The 16397-nt window shown below is 42.3% G+C and overlaps 1 protein-coding gene across 5 annotated transcripts; it reads left to right on the forward strand.

Moving 5' to 3' along the window:
- The first annotated feature begins 89 nt into the window (after positions 1-89).
- Positions 90-16254, forward strand: agbl2 (AGBL carboxypeptidase 2). 5 transcript variants are annotated; one of them, XM_034084705.2, is made up of 23 exons: positions 90-178; positions 370-486; positions 1067-1192; positions 1499-1672; positions 2333-2440; positions 3081-3228; positions 3359-3623; positions 4233-4634; positions 5073-5215; positions 9256-9415; positions 9576-9702; positions 9776-9876; positions 10373-10485; positions 10591-10654; positions 10816-10914; positions 11002-11073; positions 14063-14161; positions 14252-14342; positions 14913-15044; positions 15169-15199; positions 15308-15501; positions 15676-15790; positions 15986-16254. In XM_034084705.2, exons 3-23 carry the CDS (start codon positions 1081-1083, stop codon positions 16158-16160), a joined length of 2925 nt encoding a protein of 974 aa, XP_033940596.1. In that variant the 5' UTR covers positions 90-178; positions 370-486; positions 1067-1080; the 3' UTR covers positions 16161-16254. The 5 variants fall into 5 exon arrangements, with proteins under 5 accessions (XP_033940596.1, XP_033940599.1, XP_033940598.1 ...); XM_034084708.2 differs by having other exon boundaries at positions 15679-15790; XM_034084707.2 differs by having other exon boundaries at positions 10819-10914.
- Positions 16255-16397: the final 143 nt, after the last annotated feature.

Here is a 16397-nt window from a genome sequence, read left to right on the forward strand (position 1 = left end):
GATTTGCGCCACTGCGTCTGGTCTCCATGGCAACAGCAGTGTTGTTGAGAGGACCTGTTGCATGGAAACATTGCGTACTTCTGGAAAGAGGCTTCCACTCCTGCTAGCCGCTATGCTTTCGCTCTTATCTTGTGTCTATAAAAGGAAGTTAAACTTGTGTATTTGAAATGTAAGCTAGGTAAGTGTCTGCCACTCATTGATAACATTTCAGAGAGCTGAGATATGCTATCAATTGTTAATTGACGTAGCTAAAGAAAATGTTAGCAACTACAAAACAATGTTTACGCGCGTGTCACTATTCATGAGTGTGGAAGTGGCGACCAAGCATCTGTAGTTAACATGCGGCATTTTTTTGCATACAAAAAACAGAAAGTAAGGTAGTAGCGTTAACGCCATGTAACGGGATAAGGAAGCCTTTTATTCCGGCATTTTACTTGGAGCAGAAAGGCAACAGACGATGTGAGAAATCCACTCAGCATCTCTCATGTGAGTTTGACATCTCCGTGAATTCGCTCAGAAAAAGTTATGCTATTAAACAATTGTACACGTGCTTGCTGAAGTTATAGCCTACTATACAGGGATTTATACGGTATCAACACATGTTTAATTGTTCAACTTCAGGAACTCTTCAATATCAGCTTAGAAATGTCAGTCCATATTTTAACATTACTAAGTGGTAATTTAGCAACACATCCATCCTACTATTAGTTGGGTGGATGTGTTGTCAAATTGTGACCTACATTTAGTATGCTTCTAAAGTTTTTACATCATAAGATGTCTGAAAAGCTTAATATAATGGATTTCTAGCATTTGTAAGAAGACTAAAATGTGTTGTAGCTGATATTCTATGAAGAAATGCCATTTTGGCATTGGCTTCAAAACATCTCTATTGGTTCATGATGATATAATTCATATTTTTAATATCTATCTATCTCAGAGGAGATTGACAATAGTTGACTTTGATCCTGACAAGCCTGTTTCGATGTAGTGGCCAGGACAATGTGTTCTTACTCAGTTTGGTAACTAATACAGAACATTCATGACTTACATTTTTTCAATCTGGCAGAGAAAAGACCAACCATGGCCGTCTCTGCCATCCGGAATTGGTGGAATACCCACCAGTTGGACAAATCTGACACCAATGACTCCAACACAGAAGAAGACGAGGAGGAATTAACAGGGAGGAGGCAGTGTAAGTTATTTTCATAAACGCTGCATTTGGATACATGCTATGTGCACTGGGTTTTCCTGTTAGAAAGGAGATGTTGTCAAACTTGTATTTATTGCATCCCTTCCCCAAGGCTAGACCATTATATATTAAACAAGCTCTTTCACGACTTGAGATAATGAAAGCATTCAGGTGGTGCATAATCCCTTCTTAAATGAACAAGCTTGTGTGGTCTCGGTGAGGTAAGGACCTAATGAAAAATGTATACCCATAGTGCACCACTGGCAGAGAATGAGTGGAATTGAAGGTGTGATTCATGTCTCCTCTCAGTAACTATAAACTTAAGTCAGACTCTGCGGACTAGGCAGCTGCTCGTAGACTTTGATGGCGGCCGGCCTGTTTTGAGTCTCAGGGCACCGCTGGACCTGGTTAGCTTCCCATCCATCTCCTGCCCCCGGTGGCCCATAGAGTGTGAGGTCATCAGTGACATCATCCAACACATAGGTAATACAACATTTGATTGAAACCATTATGTTACTAGGCATGTTACATTGATAGAATGTAACCCGGAATATTTACCCAACCACAATTTCAAGGTAAGGGTACTTGAAGGGGGGTTTCGCATTTCATTGTATGCAACTTAATACCACTACATCTCTAAGTCCAATGTGTCCATGTCCTTTTTACTCTGCGATATTTTCGCACAGCTTTAGTTACTTTTCATATTATATTTTTCCATTCCCTCCCTGTCCAGGGAAACCCATCCATCTCCAATTTGGTGATTAAGAATCTGAATGTTTCGGATTAACTGAAGGACTTTTAATAATAAGCCGTAATATGAAAACAACATAAACTATTAAATTAGTAAAACACTGAAAGGGAACATTTAGCTGCATTATAAATAATTGTCATGCTTTAAAACATTTCCGATTATACGATTAAACGTATCTTACTTTTGGTTTTGAATGCAGAACCTTTACTCGTAATAGATTATGTTCATCCAAAGTGCTAGTGATGACTTGTGTGCAGAATCATCTGGTACACATACCAGTCTTGGGTAAAAAAAACTTTAAAAAATCAGGAGGTTAAACACAGTGTAAAACATGTTATGTCCTATTGCTGTTTGTGTTACACTTATTAACACCAAGGGAGTGTGTGTTGTAGAGTGGGATCCCCCAGAGCCAGAGCCTTTCTACAAGGCCACAGGACATGAGAGGACCCCCATACCAGCAGGAGATGAGAGGGGCAAAGTGGTGTACTGCATTGACCATGGTAACTAAGGCTTTTTTTGTACCACCAGGTTACATGGTGTGTTGTGTCGTCACAGTGGTGCCAACACTTAATGCTTAACACAGGAATAATGACAAAAAACCTAATTGAGCTACTTCGTTCTACCTATTCCCCTCGGAGAGTAGATGATCTGTTTCAATTTAAAGGCCTTTTATGGCAAATAATGGAATACTTGTGAGTGACAACCTAATTCCTTAGTGCTTTAAGATTTGCACTGATATTACATTTTAAGTGCTATATAACAATCCCCAAGTGTTGTTTACAGTTTAATATGGGGAGAATTGTGTTGGGCCTTTACATAGCTTAAGTGTTTCTGCTCAGCAGTGTTACAAAAGGTTTATCCTTTATTAGTTACAGTGCAGGGACATGTGCAGTGTTACAGCAGGAAAAGGGATAGTGCAAATCAAAGAAGCATCAGTCAAATCTAATAAATAACAAAGTTAACAATACGAAACTAAATATAGTAAGTAGAGAGACTGAACAGTTGTGTTATCGTAGATAATAACAGAGAAATCATTTTCTGGATAAACAATGTAACCCTCTACCGCTCTCTGAAAAACAATGAAAGTCCATCCATGCTTTTGATATGAACTTTTTCTTTTTTTTCTTTCCCTTTAAAAAGACACCAAGCGTCCCTTCTTCTCCTGCTCCCGTGTCGGAGGAAACAGGGGGCCCATTAAGAGCGCCACTTCATATGACAATCAGACAGACTTCACCCTTGAGTTTGAGTCACGCTTTGAGAGTGGAAACCTCCAGAAGGCGGTGCAAGTGTGAGTCTCCGCAGCTTCATCTACTGATTAGCAGCTTTTTAACCATTACTGTATTTGTTATTACTGTGGTTCTAGCTTAATGTATACTCTTTCTCTCTGTTCCCCCCCACATCTATTCTTCCCTGTGCAGGGGAGTCTATGACTATGAGCTCACCCTGCACACAGACTTGTACACCAGGAAGCACACGCAGTGGTTTTACTTCAGGGTCAGGAACATGAAGGCTGGAGTGCCATACCGCTTCACTATCGTCAACTTGATGAAGAGCAGCAGCCTGTATGTTCAGGGTATGAGACCACTCCTCTACTCAGAGAGGGCCGCCAAAGAGAAAGGTGTTGGATGGCAACGCACCGGCGCCAATATCAGATACTACCGCAACTGCCAGCAGGTAGGGGAAGTGAGTTTTAAAAATCAAAAAAGGCGTCAAGACTGGATTTTTATTAAATAAACCCATTCTCTACTAGCTGTGATTTCCGTTTATGAGTTAAGAATGAATATATTTTATTCAGCTTTTATGTTTTATTTTAAAGTTGTGTTTTCAATAAACAGTGAAGGAAAAAGGGACGGTGTTACTGCCTCGGCATCATATAAACTGAAGCAAAATATTATATTAATATTAATTAACTGCTCCTGTGGGTATTGTCCACAGTATTGAATATATTACATGTCTAATAAGTAACATGAAATATAATGTTAAACATTTTGAGTAATTGGAAAAAGTGCTAAATAAATAGCATGAATTATTCGTATTTGCACCCACCTTTGATCCAGACATCCCACTTAGTGATTACATATACATTCAGAACATTGTATATCGTTTTTTGTACTTAGGATATGCATGTGCAAATGTTAGGCTAAAAATGTTACCTATAAGGGTCTGTGAAAGTAAATGTAGAAACCTCTTTTGTTTATCCAACATAACACACATCAAAACAGAATGACAATTGTAATTATTTCTGAAAAAGAGGGACCTTTCTTTAAAACCACCTTATCTGTCTCATTTTAGAATACAAAGGACAACAACAGTGACACGCCCCCCCTGTTCTCACTCACCTGGACTCTCCAGTTCCCTTCTGACTCTGACACCTGCTACTTGGCCCACTGCTACCCCTACACCTACTCCCACCTGCAGCGCTACCTGAGGCGCGTCTCTTCCAACCCAGCCTTCGCGTCATACTGTTCACTGAGGGTGCTGTGCCACAGCCTCGCTGGAAATGCTGTGTATGTGGTGACGATAACGTCCCGGGCGGGCAGCAGGGTGGAGGGTAGGACTAAGAAGGCTGTGGTGGTGACGGCCCGAGTGCACCCTGGAGAAACCAACGGGTCCTGGATGATGGAGGGGTTCCTAGACTTCCTGCTCGGGGACTCAGAGGATGCTCAGCTACTCAGGGACACTTTTGTTTTTAAGGTGAGGGACTTAAAGCTCCTTCCCTCACATCTCTCTTTATATCATCATTATGACTTCAATATTAAGTCATTTTTGATATTTCCAAACAGTAATTTTATAAAGTTGGATTAATTAAGATAAGATAAGAAGTACTTTAGTGATCCCAATATGGGAAATGTTTGCGTTGCAGCAGCATAAAAAGACATGGCATTGTACATTGGAGAAATTAAAAGACTAGAAATAAACAATCCAAAATGTAAACATCTCAAATAGAAATAAGATAGCATTAAAAAAGTAAAAAATATACATGTGGAAATACAAATGTACAGTAACAAAACATAAAGCAGATATTTTATAGAATTTATATCAGGATGCTATAATTGATAAGTCTTGTGATTTGTTTAAATGCTGTAATGCTATCCAAATAGCTTTTTCCTCATTGTTTTTGTGGTGCTGCAGGTGGTGCCGATGCTGAACCCAGATGGTGTGATCGTGGGTAATTACCGCTGCTCTCTGGCAGGCAGGGACCTGAACAGAAACTACAAGACACTGCTCAGGGACTCCTTCCCCTGTGTGTGGCACACCCTAAACATGGTGGAAAGGTAGCACAGAACACATGCATGAACAAAACACATTTAAACACACACTCAGAATCAAGTTTATTGCCAGGTGCGTTTACACATACAAGGCATTTGATTTGGTACCTGGTTGTGCGAACATAAACAATCTAAGAACATAAGTTGCAATAGTAAGTAAAAAAAGTTTCGCATTAAAAAGGAATACTAAAGACAAGTATTTACAACAAATTTAAGTACACAAAGAACCTTAAAAGCTAATAAACAAAAACACTTAAGACAATGAACATATGGCAAACTACAGTGGATTATATTTTCCTACATAGAAAACAACTTGTATTGCATGTAGATGTACAATGTGTTCTCATCAGTCTTTAGCTTTATGTCAAAGTCAACTTTAATGTCAATCTTACTCAGTTTGTGTTTACAGACTGAGAGATCGAAATGACGTTTCCAACAATCCCGAATGTAAAATTATTCAGTGTACAGATATGTATAAAATATGTATATCCTATATACACAATCAACCGAAACATTTACATATATGCACACATTAAGATAAAAAAAAAACACAACAATCAATATACAAAATAACAGTCACTTCAATATCAATATCTTTGGTGCAAGATTGTCCATAAAATGTGCATTTATTAAAGATTGTCCGTAGCAGCGTAAAAAACAAACAATTTTGTCCAGTAGGGGAGAGAGGGGAGCGAGTTCAGCCTCCTGACAGCCTGGTGTAAATAACTGTTCTCTAGTTGTGCTCGACCCAGGGACGGACTGGCCATTGGGAATACCGGGAGTTTCCCCGATGGGCCGGTGCTGTGTGTGGGCCGGAGGGCCAAACAAATTAAAAAAAGTTTAGACATTTTTATTTTTTTTGCCTAAATCCTACCGGCCCACATTTGTAAGTGTTCCGGCCCAGCCCAGCCCAGTGGGGTGTGGCCAGGGTTGGGGTGTAACGGAATACATGTAACGGTGTTACAAAAATCGAGTAACTGTATTCAGCTCGCGTTACATTTGAAAAACAAGTAATCTGATTACAGTTACTTTCGTAAACCTGAAGTGAATACATTTTGGAATACTTATTGGAATTATTGGTGGAAAGATTTCCTCACAACATTTAATATTAATTACTAAAGGTACAGCCGAATCATCACAGCGCACAAAACCGCGCAGATGGACCAAAAAGGGGAGCGTTTGAAAAAAATGTGCGGGTCCGCTCAGGGAAACAATAACAACGTAACATGGAGGAACAAAAGTCTGCGTTTAAATCGTGTGTGTGTGTGTGTGTGTAGAGGTGTGTGTGGTTAAAACACATCAGCCACACCGCTCTTTAGCCTTTCTAATGATTCTGAAGGTAAACACAGTGAAGGCGGTGCGTGAAAGGCGGTGCGTGAAAGGCACTGCGCGCTCCTCTTCTCAGAGGCTGAGTTAACCATCCCGCTGCCTCCTGGTGCTGCAGAGATTTCATGAAGTGAAGGAGGTGTTCCTTCTATAAAACAGCTGCGGGCAGCAGATACTGTGAGAGTCACCGACATGAAAACATAGATCAAGGCAGACTGGTGCACACACTCTCCTGTTTTGCCAATCCGGTGCTTAAACAAATATAGCTCTAAACCCCTGGCCGAAATGTCCTTAAAATGAAGTCCGAGTTCGACAGAAGGCGACACGCCCGTTCTAAGCCATGTCCTCACATCCCAAGCTGCATCCCCAAAAAGTGTATTATGTTGTTACAACAGGGTTCAGGGGGAGTGGCTGTACGGCTGTACAGGTAGAAAATGCGGAAGTGATGTCTGACTCAGAGGTCGCGCGGCTGTGGAGAAGAACGTGTTGCCCACATTCTGTTACTGAGTTTAGGCTAGTTAGCTAGCAGGTTTATTGTTTTGGGTGCAGTCACTTTTGCCTCCACTTGCTGTTCAAATAGATGTTGAAAGAAAAAGTTAATCTATTTACAGTTCTGTTTTATATGGGTGTTGAAGAAGAAGAAGAAGAAGAAGAAGAAGAAGAAGAAGAAGAAGAAGAAGAAGAAGAAGAAGAAGAAGAAGAAGAAGAAGAAGAAGAAGAAGAAGAAGAAGAAGAAGAAGAAGCTTTTAACCCATCCTAGTACCAGGAGTCTAGTACTAGGAGCAGTGGGCAGCTATTGTACAGCGCCCGCGGAGCAATGGGAGTGAGGGGGGAAGGGGGATGTCTGGTGCCTTGCTCAAGGGCACCACGGCAGGAAGTGAACTGGGACCTCTCCAAGTAGAAGTCCACACTCCAAATAGGTCTGGTCGGGGACTTGAACCGGCGACCCTACGGCTCACAGTCCAAGCCCCTACTGACTGCCATAGATTTAGTCCCTAATTTTGCTCTCAAAATGGACCATATTGATGCATTTAACTTCAACATTTAAAACAAAATCTTCCCGGGGGAGCTTGCCCCCGGACCCCCCTAGAGGAGGTGAGGTCTACCACCTGCCCACACCCCCTGTTAAATTGTCTCACCCACATTGAGAATGCTTCCTACGCCCATGTTTTAATTCCATGTGTCAAGTCAGGCAAATTGGGTCAAAATGTTATTGCATCAATGATCTGTTAACATTAAAATCACTAAATATATGCCGTAACTATTTTGCTCTAGGCAACTCAAGGGCTCAGGTAATGTGATTACGATATGAATAATTGTCCAAAATAACATAAAATGCATAGGGTTTTTTGTTAAGTAACATACTTTCGTCGCCGGCCGGCCGATACATGCCGCGCATTAAGTGGGCCTGTCTGTCAATTAATCCCCGGGCCACTTTTTCCCCCCAGTCCGCCCCTGGCTCGACCTCAGGCTGCGGAACCTCCTCCCTGAAGGCATGAGGGTGAAGAGGCAGTTGGAGGGATGGGTAGGGTCACCCAAAATTCTGAGTGCTCTGCGGGTGTTCTAAATGTCCAGGAGTGATGGGAGTGAGGCACCGATGATCCTCTCAGCGGTGTTCACCACGCCCTGCAGGGTCTTGCGGTTCGATGCTGCGCAGCTTCCGAACCACACCGTGATGCAGCTGCTGAGGATGCTCTCGATGGCGCCTCGGTAGAAGGAGAGCATGATGGGGGGGGGGAAGCTCCTGCTCTCTTCAGTTTGCGGACGAAGTAGAGGCGCTGCTGGGCTTTCTTGGTGATTGACATGGTGTTGTTACTCCAGGAGAGGTCCTCGGTGATGTGCACCCCCAATAATTAGGTGCTGCTCACATGTTCCACAGCAGTACCACCGATGGTCAATGGGTTGGGTGTAGGTTCTCCTGAAGTCGACAACAATCTCCTTTGTTTTCTCCACATTGAGAAAGAGATTGTTGAAGTCCAGCAGCCAATTGCAGAGAAAGGGGCCGAAGCCCAGGTTTGTTAGCTTGCAAACCAGCTGCTGGGTGATGATAGTGTTGAACGCTGAGCTAAAGTCTATGAACAGCATCCTAACATAAGAGTTTTTAGTGTCCAGGTGGGTGAGGAGATGGCATCCTCAGTGGACTGTGCATGTTTATCCAGTAAATTGCAAAAAATGTGCACGTCGTATTTATAATTATTTGTTTTTAGGATACAACACATCATTCTTTAGCTGTTCTACTTCAGCGAGCAGCCAGTTTGTGTTGAGTAGGGATTAAGACTCTCACAGATTACGACCCAAGTGAACATTTTCACACAAAATAAACAAAAAATGTAATTCACTGCACGACTTGCAATGAACAGCGATTGTGGTATTTAGTCTGCATTTACTTGCTGACTTTATTGCATAAAGCAGTCCAGTTATAAAATGATATCACTGCATTCACTTTTACTGGATTTTATCTATACCAAAATGGGCGTTTCCTTTATACTAGATCAAATATATCTGCTTCAATTCATTGCTGTAAGGTTAAGAAACAGGAGGGAAAGATGTAAAAGATAAGCAGTCTCATTCTAAATGACCCGCCTTTGATACATACAATGCATTAGTGTAGTTCTGTGAAATCAAACTTGTTTTTTAATTAGAAAGAACAATATTTTTAAAGGCTTCCATCCAAACATGGCTCATCCTCTATTTGCACGTTTCCTGCTTCTCTTATACAGGCTGATGGCTGAGATGGATGTCGTTCTTTACTGTGACTTTCATGGACACAACCGTAAAAACAATGTCTTTATGTACGGATGTAACAACCGAGGTGACGCCTCGCTGAAGCTTCGTGAGAGACTCTTTCCACTGATGATGAGCAAGAATGCCGGTGATAAGGTTAGGAACTGTTTTTCAAATACTCTTTGTAACATATATGTAGTCCGAGTCACATTGGGCTTGTATTTATATAATGACACCATGGTTATTAGTATAAATAAAAACTATAACGTCAGTTTATTTAACATTTCTTTAACATCTTGATCACTCTTTTCATCAGTTCTCTTTTAAGAGTTGTAAGTTTCGGGTTCAGAAGAGCAAAGAGGGAACCGGACGAATCGCCATGTGGAGACTCGGCATCAAAAACAGCTACACCATGGAGGCCACCTTCGGAGGCTCCACTCTGGGTGAGTTTCCAAGTGTGAGTGTGTATTTTCCTATGTATCTTGTATTTGGATCTTTCATGTGTTTTAATGTTAGGCGACAGGAGAGGAACACATTTTACTACTCAAGACCTGAAGTCCCTCGGCTTCGACTTTTGTGACACCCTGCTGGACTACTGTGACCCAGATCCAACAAAGGTGAGGGATGCATGTCCACAGCTTAGAAATGATGTTAGACTTCTCTGTGTAGTCAAACAACATGATGCTTCAAAATATCCCTTGATATTGTTTTTCAAAGCTGGAATTTTGTATCTATGTGCCCGGTTGGTCCCAGCACTTAAGCTTAGGTTTGCCCCTAAGTCTTTAAGGATGCCTTCGGAAAAAAATGAGTTGCATAAAAGCCCTTTCATCCTTTGCCTTAGCTACTTAAGTAGTTTATGCAACCAGGCACTGCTTTTTAAATGTGACCATTGTGTGTGTGTGTGTGTGTGTGTGTGTGTGTGTGTGTGTGTGTGTGTGTGTGTGTGTGTGTGTGTGTGTGTGTGTGTGTGTGTGTGTGTGTGTGTGTGTGTGTGTGTGTGTGTGTGTGTGTGTGTGTGTGTGTGTGTGTGTGTGTGTGTGTGTGTGTGTGTGTGTGTGTGTGTGTGTGTGTGTGTGTGTGTCTTTTGTGTTATCCCTGTGCTTTTTTCTTCAGACCACTTACTGTCTGTCAGAGCTGGCAGCGTTGTTTAAGAAGCAGGTCAGCGAGAGGCTGGGCAAAGATCTGGGCACTGAATGTAACTTTTCTGTGTCTGACCTGGAAAGCAGGTGATTTTTTTATAAAATATGCATAACTTGGACAAAATCTGATATGTATAACTGTGCTCTCAATCAGCTTAATAAGACTGTTATTTTGTTTGTTTGCTTTCACAGCACCAGTGGTTCAAATAGTTCTGATTCCGACGGACTCCCAGCTCATTTGATGAACCATACAGAGGTTCGCCGACATACATCTACTCTTCCATGAAGTATTGTTTTATACAGTTGTTTAATATCCTTGTAAAGCTTGTATTACTTTTGGATCCCTTTGTGAAATGGGCCTTGAATCATGTTCTTCTCTTGTATTACTTTACCTCATGCTGCTTCTCTATTCCTCAGCAGACTCCAGTGAAGAAAAAAAATAAACGCTTGAGGAGTTGTAAAGAGAGGAACAGGCTGCGACCAGAGGAAGGGAGGAGTAAAGAACAGGCCAAAGTTGTAAGTATACTAATATTGTGATATACTAAATAATGCATTATTTATTTCACACTTTAGTGTGGTTAACAAGACTAACGGTCTTTGCAGGGTTCCAACCTGCCACGAGAGGGCACTGCTAAAGAGGAGAGGCCTGTTGGAAGACACAGGAAAACATGGCAGGTATGAAGCAGGTCAATACTACAACGGAAATGAAATAATAAAAGGCAGTGAAACAATGTTGGTTTAACAGAAACTAAACTAAGAGCGCTAAAACTAAATTGAATAAATATTGCCTGTTTAAATGTTTTGGGAAAAATCATTATTATTATTATTATATTACTACTGAAGAAAATAAACAGCTAGTCAACTCGACCTTTGCATGCAGAAAAACAAAAATACTTCAATATTCTAGTAAGATCAAATGACATTTAACCAAGCTTGTTTAGCTCAACTGGGGTCTGAATGGAGATACAGGTGACTAGTTCCAAAGATTTCAACATTATAATCCTTCCTACACAGTTACAAACTATAGCTTCATACTTCTGAGACATTATAGCTAGCCCTTACAGGACAAATAAATATACAACAACTAGATCTCTCTGAAATCTGATCGTATTCTGAAAATGTCCTCATGATTACATTGCAAAGTCGCAACTCGACTTTGACAGGATAACAACTGGTGACTTCTAGAATTGTGTGAGTAACATTCTGTTATCAGGTGTCCATTTTAGGTAGCACTTTCCTGGAGCGAAGACTGACAAAGACAAAGGAGTCCTGCTGGAGTCACGAGGGAGGCAAATCCTACTTTGATTGAGCCAAGTATCGCTGGTGTTTTATTTAATTGTTTAGCCCCTCGTGTTATAATCATGTGTATTTTCTCCATTCCTGTTTATGTGTCTTCTCGCAATTATCACTGGCCCCGTGTTTCTCCTACTCGAGATAACCGGCCTGCTCTCGTCTATCCCACATGCTCCACTGAGATCCAACATCTAGTTTCAGGCGGCCTGTGGAACTGCCAGTCAGCTGTTCCTAAGGCTGACTTCATCTCTGGCTACGCCTCCCTGCAGTCTGTGGATTTCCTTGCTCTCACTGAGACGTGGATTACTCCATCCAACACATCCACCCCAGCAGCTCTCTCCACAGCATATTCCTTCTCCCATACACCCAGACCCACTGGCAGAGGAGGTGGCACTGGTCTCCTGCTCTCTCCCAAATGGAGCTTTCCCCTCTTCAAGCTACCTAACTTCACTCCTTCCACCTTTGAATTCCATGCCGTCACAGTAACCCATCCTATACAATTAACCATTGTTGTTCTCTACCGTCCACCAGGCGCCTTGGGGGACTTCTTGGAGGAATTAGATCATCTCCTCTCACACATCCCTGAAACTGGCCCTCCCGCTATACTTCTCGGAGACTTCAACCTCCAGACTGGGAAGATAGACGAACTAACAACTCTGTTAACCGCCTTTGCTTTCTCACTGTCTCCATCCCCACCAACTCATAAAGCTGGCAATGTCCTTGATCTCATATTCTCAAGGAACTGCTCTACTTCTAACCTCTGTAAACCCGCTCCACACATCCGATCACTTAATTTCATTCTCTCTACCCCTTTCCAAACATAACGAACTAATCTCTTCTCATTCTGCACCTGTCCGCCGCAACCTTCGTTCCCTCTCCCCCTCTACCCTTGCCTCATCGGTGCTCTCAGCCCTCCCTTCCTCTGACTCGTTCCAACTCCTGCCTCCAAACTCTGCTGCAGAAACTCTCCTCTCTACTCTCTCATCCTCTCTGGACTCTCTCTGTCCTCTCACAGAAACTACCCTCCTTGCTGTCACTGAGGAACTGCACACGGCTAAAGCAGCCTCCCTCTCCTCTGTCATCATCCTTCTGGACCTGTCTGCTGCATTCGACACGGTGCATCATCAGACCCTCCTTCGCACTCTCCAAGAACTTGGAGTTTCAGGCTCTGCACTTTCCCTCCTCACCTCATACCTCATAGACCGCACCTACAGGGTAACTTGGAGAGGGTCCGAGTCCGACCCTTGTCAATTAACTACAGGGGTCCCTCAGGGCTCTGTTCTTGGTCTCCTCCTCTTCTCCCTGTACACAAACTCGCTCGGATCTGTCATTAGCCCGCATGGTTTTTCATACCACTGCTACGCTGACGACACCCAATTAATTCTGTCCTTTCCCCGCTCTCTCAGTGGATGTCTGCTCACCACCTCAAGCTCAACCTTGACAAGACTGAACTGCTTTTCCTTCTGGGAAAAGATTGTCCCACTCTTGACCTGACAATCAACATCGGCACCTCTGTTGTTTCCCCTACTCAGACTGCAAGGAATCTGGGAGTGACCCTTGATAACAAACTGTCCTTCGCTGCTACAACCCCCTGCTGCAGATACACGCTTTACAACATCAGGATGATACGTCCCCACCTGACCCAGAAAGCGACGCAGGTTCTGGCCCAGGCTCTCATCATCTCACGCCTAGACTACTGCAACTCTCTCCTGGCTGGTCTACCTGCATGTGCCATCCGACCTCTGCAGCTCATCCAGAACTGAATCTGGTCTTCAACCTTCCTAAATGCTGCGAATGGATCTGGCCCTTCCTACATCCAGGACATGGTTAAACTGTACACCCCAGCACGTGCACTCCGCTCTGCATCAGCCAAACAGCTCGCTGCACCCGCACTGCGAGGGGGACACAAGTTCCTATGAGCAAAAACACGTGGGTTTGCTATCCTGGCTCCAAAATGGTGGAATGAGCTCCCCATTGAAATCAGGACAGCAGATAGCTTGCACATCTTCCGGCGCAGACTGAAAATTCATCTCTTTCGACTCCACTTCGAGCGATAGAATTACTAACAAAGCACTTATATACTAATAAAAGACTGGCTTATCTAAAGCCAGTTGAGTAGCACTTGAAATGTTTTAGCTCCTATGAAACCTGATGTACTTATATGATTCTGTTTTCTTCAAGTTTGTATCTTGTTGGTCGAACGCACTTATTGTAAGTCGCTTTGGATAAAAGCGTCAGCTTAATGCAATGTAATATTACAACCTTTGTTTGAAGAGTTTGATACGTTTAGGAGACAGAGCCAGCTAGACAGTGAAGGGAATATAGAAGATTTTCATAGCCGTGCCTATCTAATATTTCTTTCTTTTGGAAGGTGAATGGCCTGATAAAGAAAGCTGTGATCCCGTCTCACTTCACCCACCCAGGGGAGGTCAGTCATGTGACTCTGTGGCAGGGCAGCGAGCCTGTCAAGGTAAAGAGCCTCTCATAACCTCTTCAAGTATTATCAGTATTTCACAATCTGTCATTTTCCTCTGGATTTTGCTACATTTCTGTGTTTTAGGAGTATGAAAACATGAAATCTGCATACCCGCATTTGAGCGTAAAAGAATGTCCACATCTCAGCACATACAGGACTGTGGCCACTAACACAGGTAATGCGCCCTCTGCGTCTAATTCTCCATTACATCCATTTAGTGCCTTATTTTTTAGTTATGGTTTACTCGTTGGTACCGACTCATAAAGTGCAGTTAAACACTTTTTAAACATTATGTTGTGTAGTTTCCCCCCCCCCCCCCCCCCCCCCCCCCAATTAGACATTAGGGTATACATGTCCTCTTTGAAACCCGAGTGAGCCTTTTTCTCACATTTGTCCTGTGGGTCCAACACATGCTAACTTCCTAATTTCCCCAAAGGTTATGCTGCTATATTTGTGTTTTTTATTTTTCAAATTCAATATTGTTTCTTATCACTAACATAGTATACAAGCATTTGGTATGCAGAAAATAATCCAATGAAAAACAATCCATTATAAACTGATATTAGATATTTCTAAATTCTAAAAATGCTTGAAAATGTAATGATCGGGACTGATTTTTGTTCAAATGAAAAGATAAGGAGAGCATATTATTATTGATGGCAGTTGTTGTTCTCGAAGTACATCAGAGCATGGGGAAAGTACTGTGTAGCAGTCTGCTGTATATTTGACTATGACCTGTCTACAGGACAGTGGAGATGCTCCTCTCAGCTGCTGCACCTGAGTGCCGTCCTTCCTCAGTCTCCAAATGTCCTGCATCCCAACAACCGACAGAATCGCTGCCCCCGACAATCCTTGGTCCCCTATAATGTCTACAGAGGTGTGTCCGCATGCAGAGTAGATCTAGAACTGAATTCATTTATATATTTTTTTTAAAGCTTCATCATCTCTCAGTCATTCAACTCAAAGTGTAGCTCTTACTGAAACGTGTCTCCTTATTTCAGGTTTGCCACCTTCCCTTACAGTGCCCGACAGGTGAGACTTATAGAAACGTTATGTATCCTCATCAATAGGTTGCAGATAACTACAGTATATGTTGAGGTACGTTCAGATTCATAAAGTGTTGTCTCTCTTCTCTCACAGGTCTTCCATATACCTCAAGATGGTTCCAGACATTGTTCCAACCAAACGCTTGCTGTCAAATTTCCCAGCTGACACTCTGCACGCTTTCCGAGACAGAAACTTAGAAAGTTCCTTTGTGCCTGAGGATTCCTTCCTCTCACACGCAGACACAACAAACACCAAGCAGCAGAGCGAGGAAGAAGATTCTCCAGAAGGTTTCATATGCACATATATTGTTCTAGTTTCTGAAATTATTTTTGAAACTTTCTTGTGAATATAGTGTCATGCAAAAGGTGTTTATTCAATCTTTTGGACAAAAATATAGGTTTTTTTAATTAATCAGCTAGCTGATCTCCTGTCTTGATGATCTGATCTTGTCCTTTCTTCAGTAGGTTTCTCACTGATGAGATGTTTGCCCCTGGGAGAACGGAAGCAGAGAGAAACTGAATCGCGCAGCAGATTATTTGTGCCTTTTCTGAGAGACACAGACCTGAGAGGGAAAAGGTAAATTCACTTTGAACCTTCTTGGGCTCTCTTTTTCTCTCTGTCTTTGTCTGTCATTAGCTCATTTTGTTAAATACTCCAGTTGCCATTGCAGTTAAGATATCAGGAAATAAGCACTGGTGTTTGTGCAATCGTTATATGACTACAGTTTACAATGTTTAAAACTTGTTCTTTTATCTTTTTCAATATCCTCAGATACTGCAAAGAGACTGTGGAGGACAAGAGGCACCTGGATGTTTTATCCCCTGCTTCAAAGCCTTCAGGCCTCATGCAGATGGTGCCTAAGCGTCCACAGAGTGACTCCCTCCGTAGTTTTCAGACTAATAAGGACATCAGGCACTATCACTCTGGAAAAGAGAGCCAGATATGAAAGACAATGGTGACACTGTCCCCACATTCTGCCTCACTGTAGGGTGGGATGTTTATACATTTGGAACTACAGATTAAACTTTTTTTTAAAGGTTCATTAATTCAACAGACGAAAATACTATGTTTATGACCTCCTTCACACAGATATCATAATGCAAGTTAAACTACTAATGTTGCATTCATATGGCAACCTTTGTTCAATGATGTTTACACAATGCTGGTCTTGTGTCTGCCATAC

This window comes from Pseudochaenichthys georgianus, chromosome 6, assembly GCF_902827115.2.
Source record: "Pseudochaenichthys georgianus chromosome 6, fPseGeo1.2, whole genome shotgun sequence".
NCBI classification, from domain to species: domain Eukaryota; kingdom Metazoa; phylum Chordata; class Actinopteri; order Perciformes; family Channichthyidae; genus Pseudochaenichthys; species Pseudochaenichthys georgianus.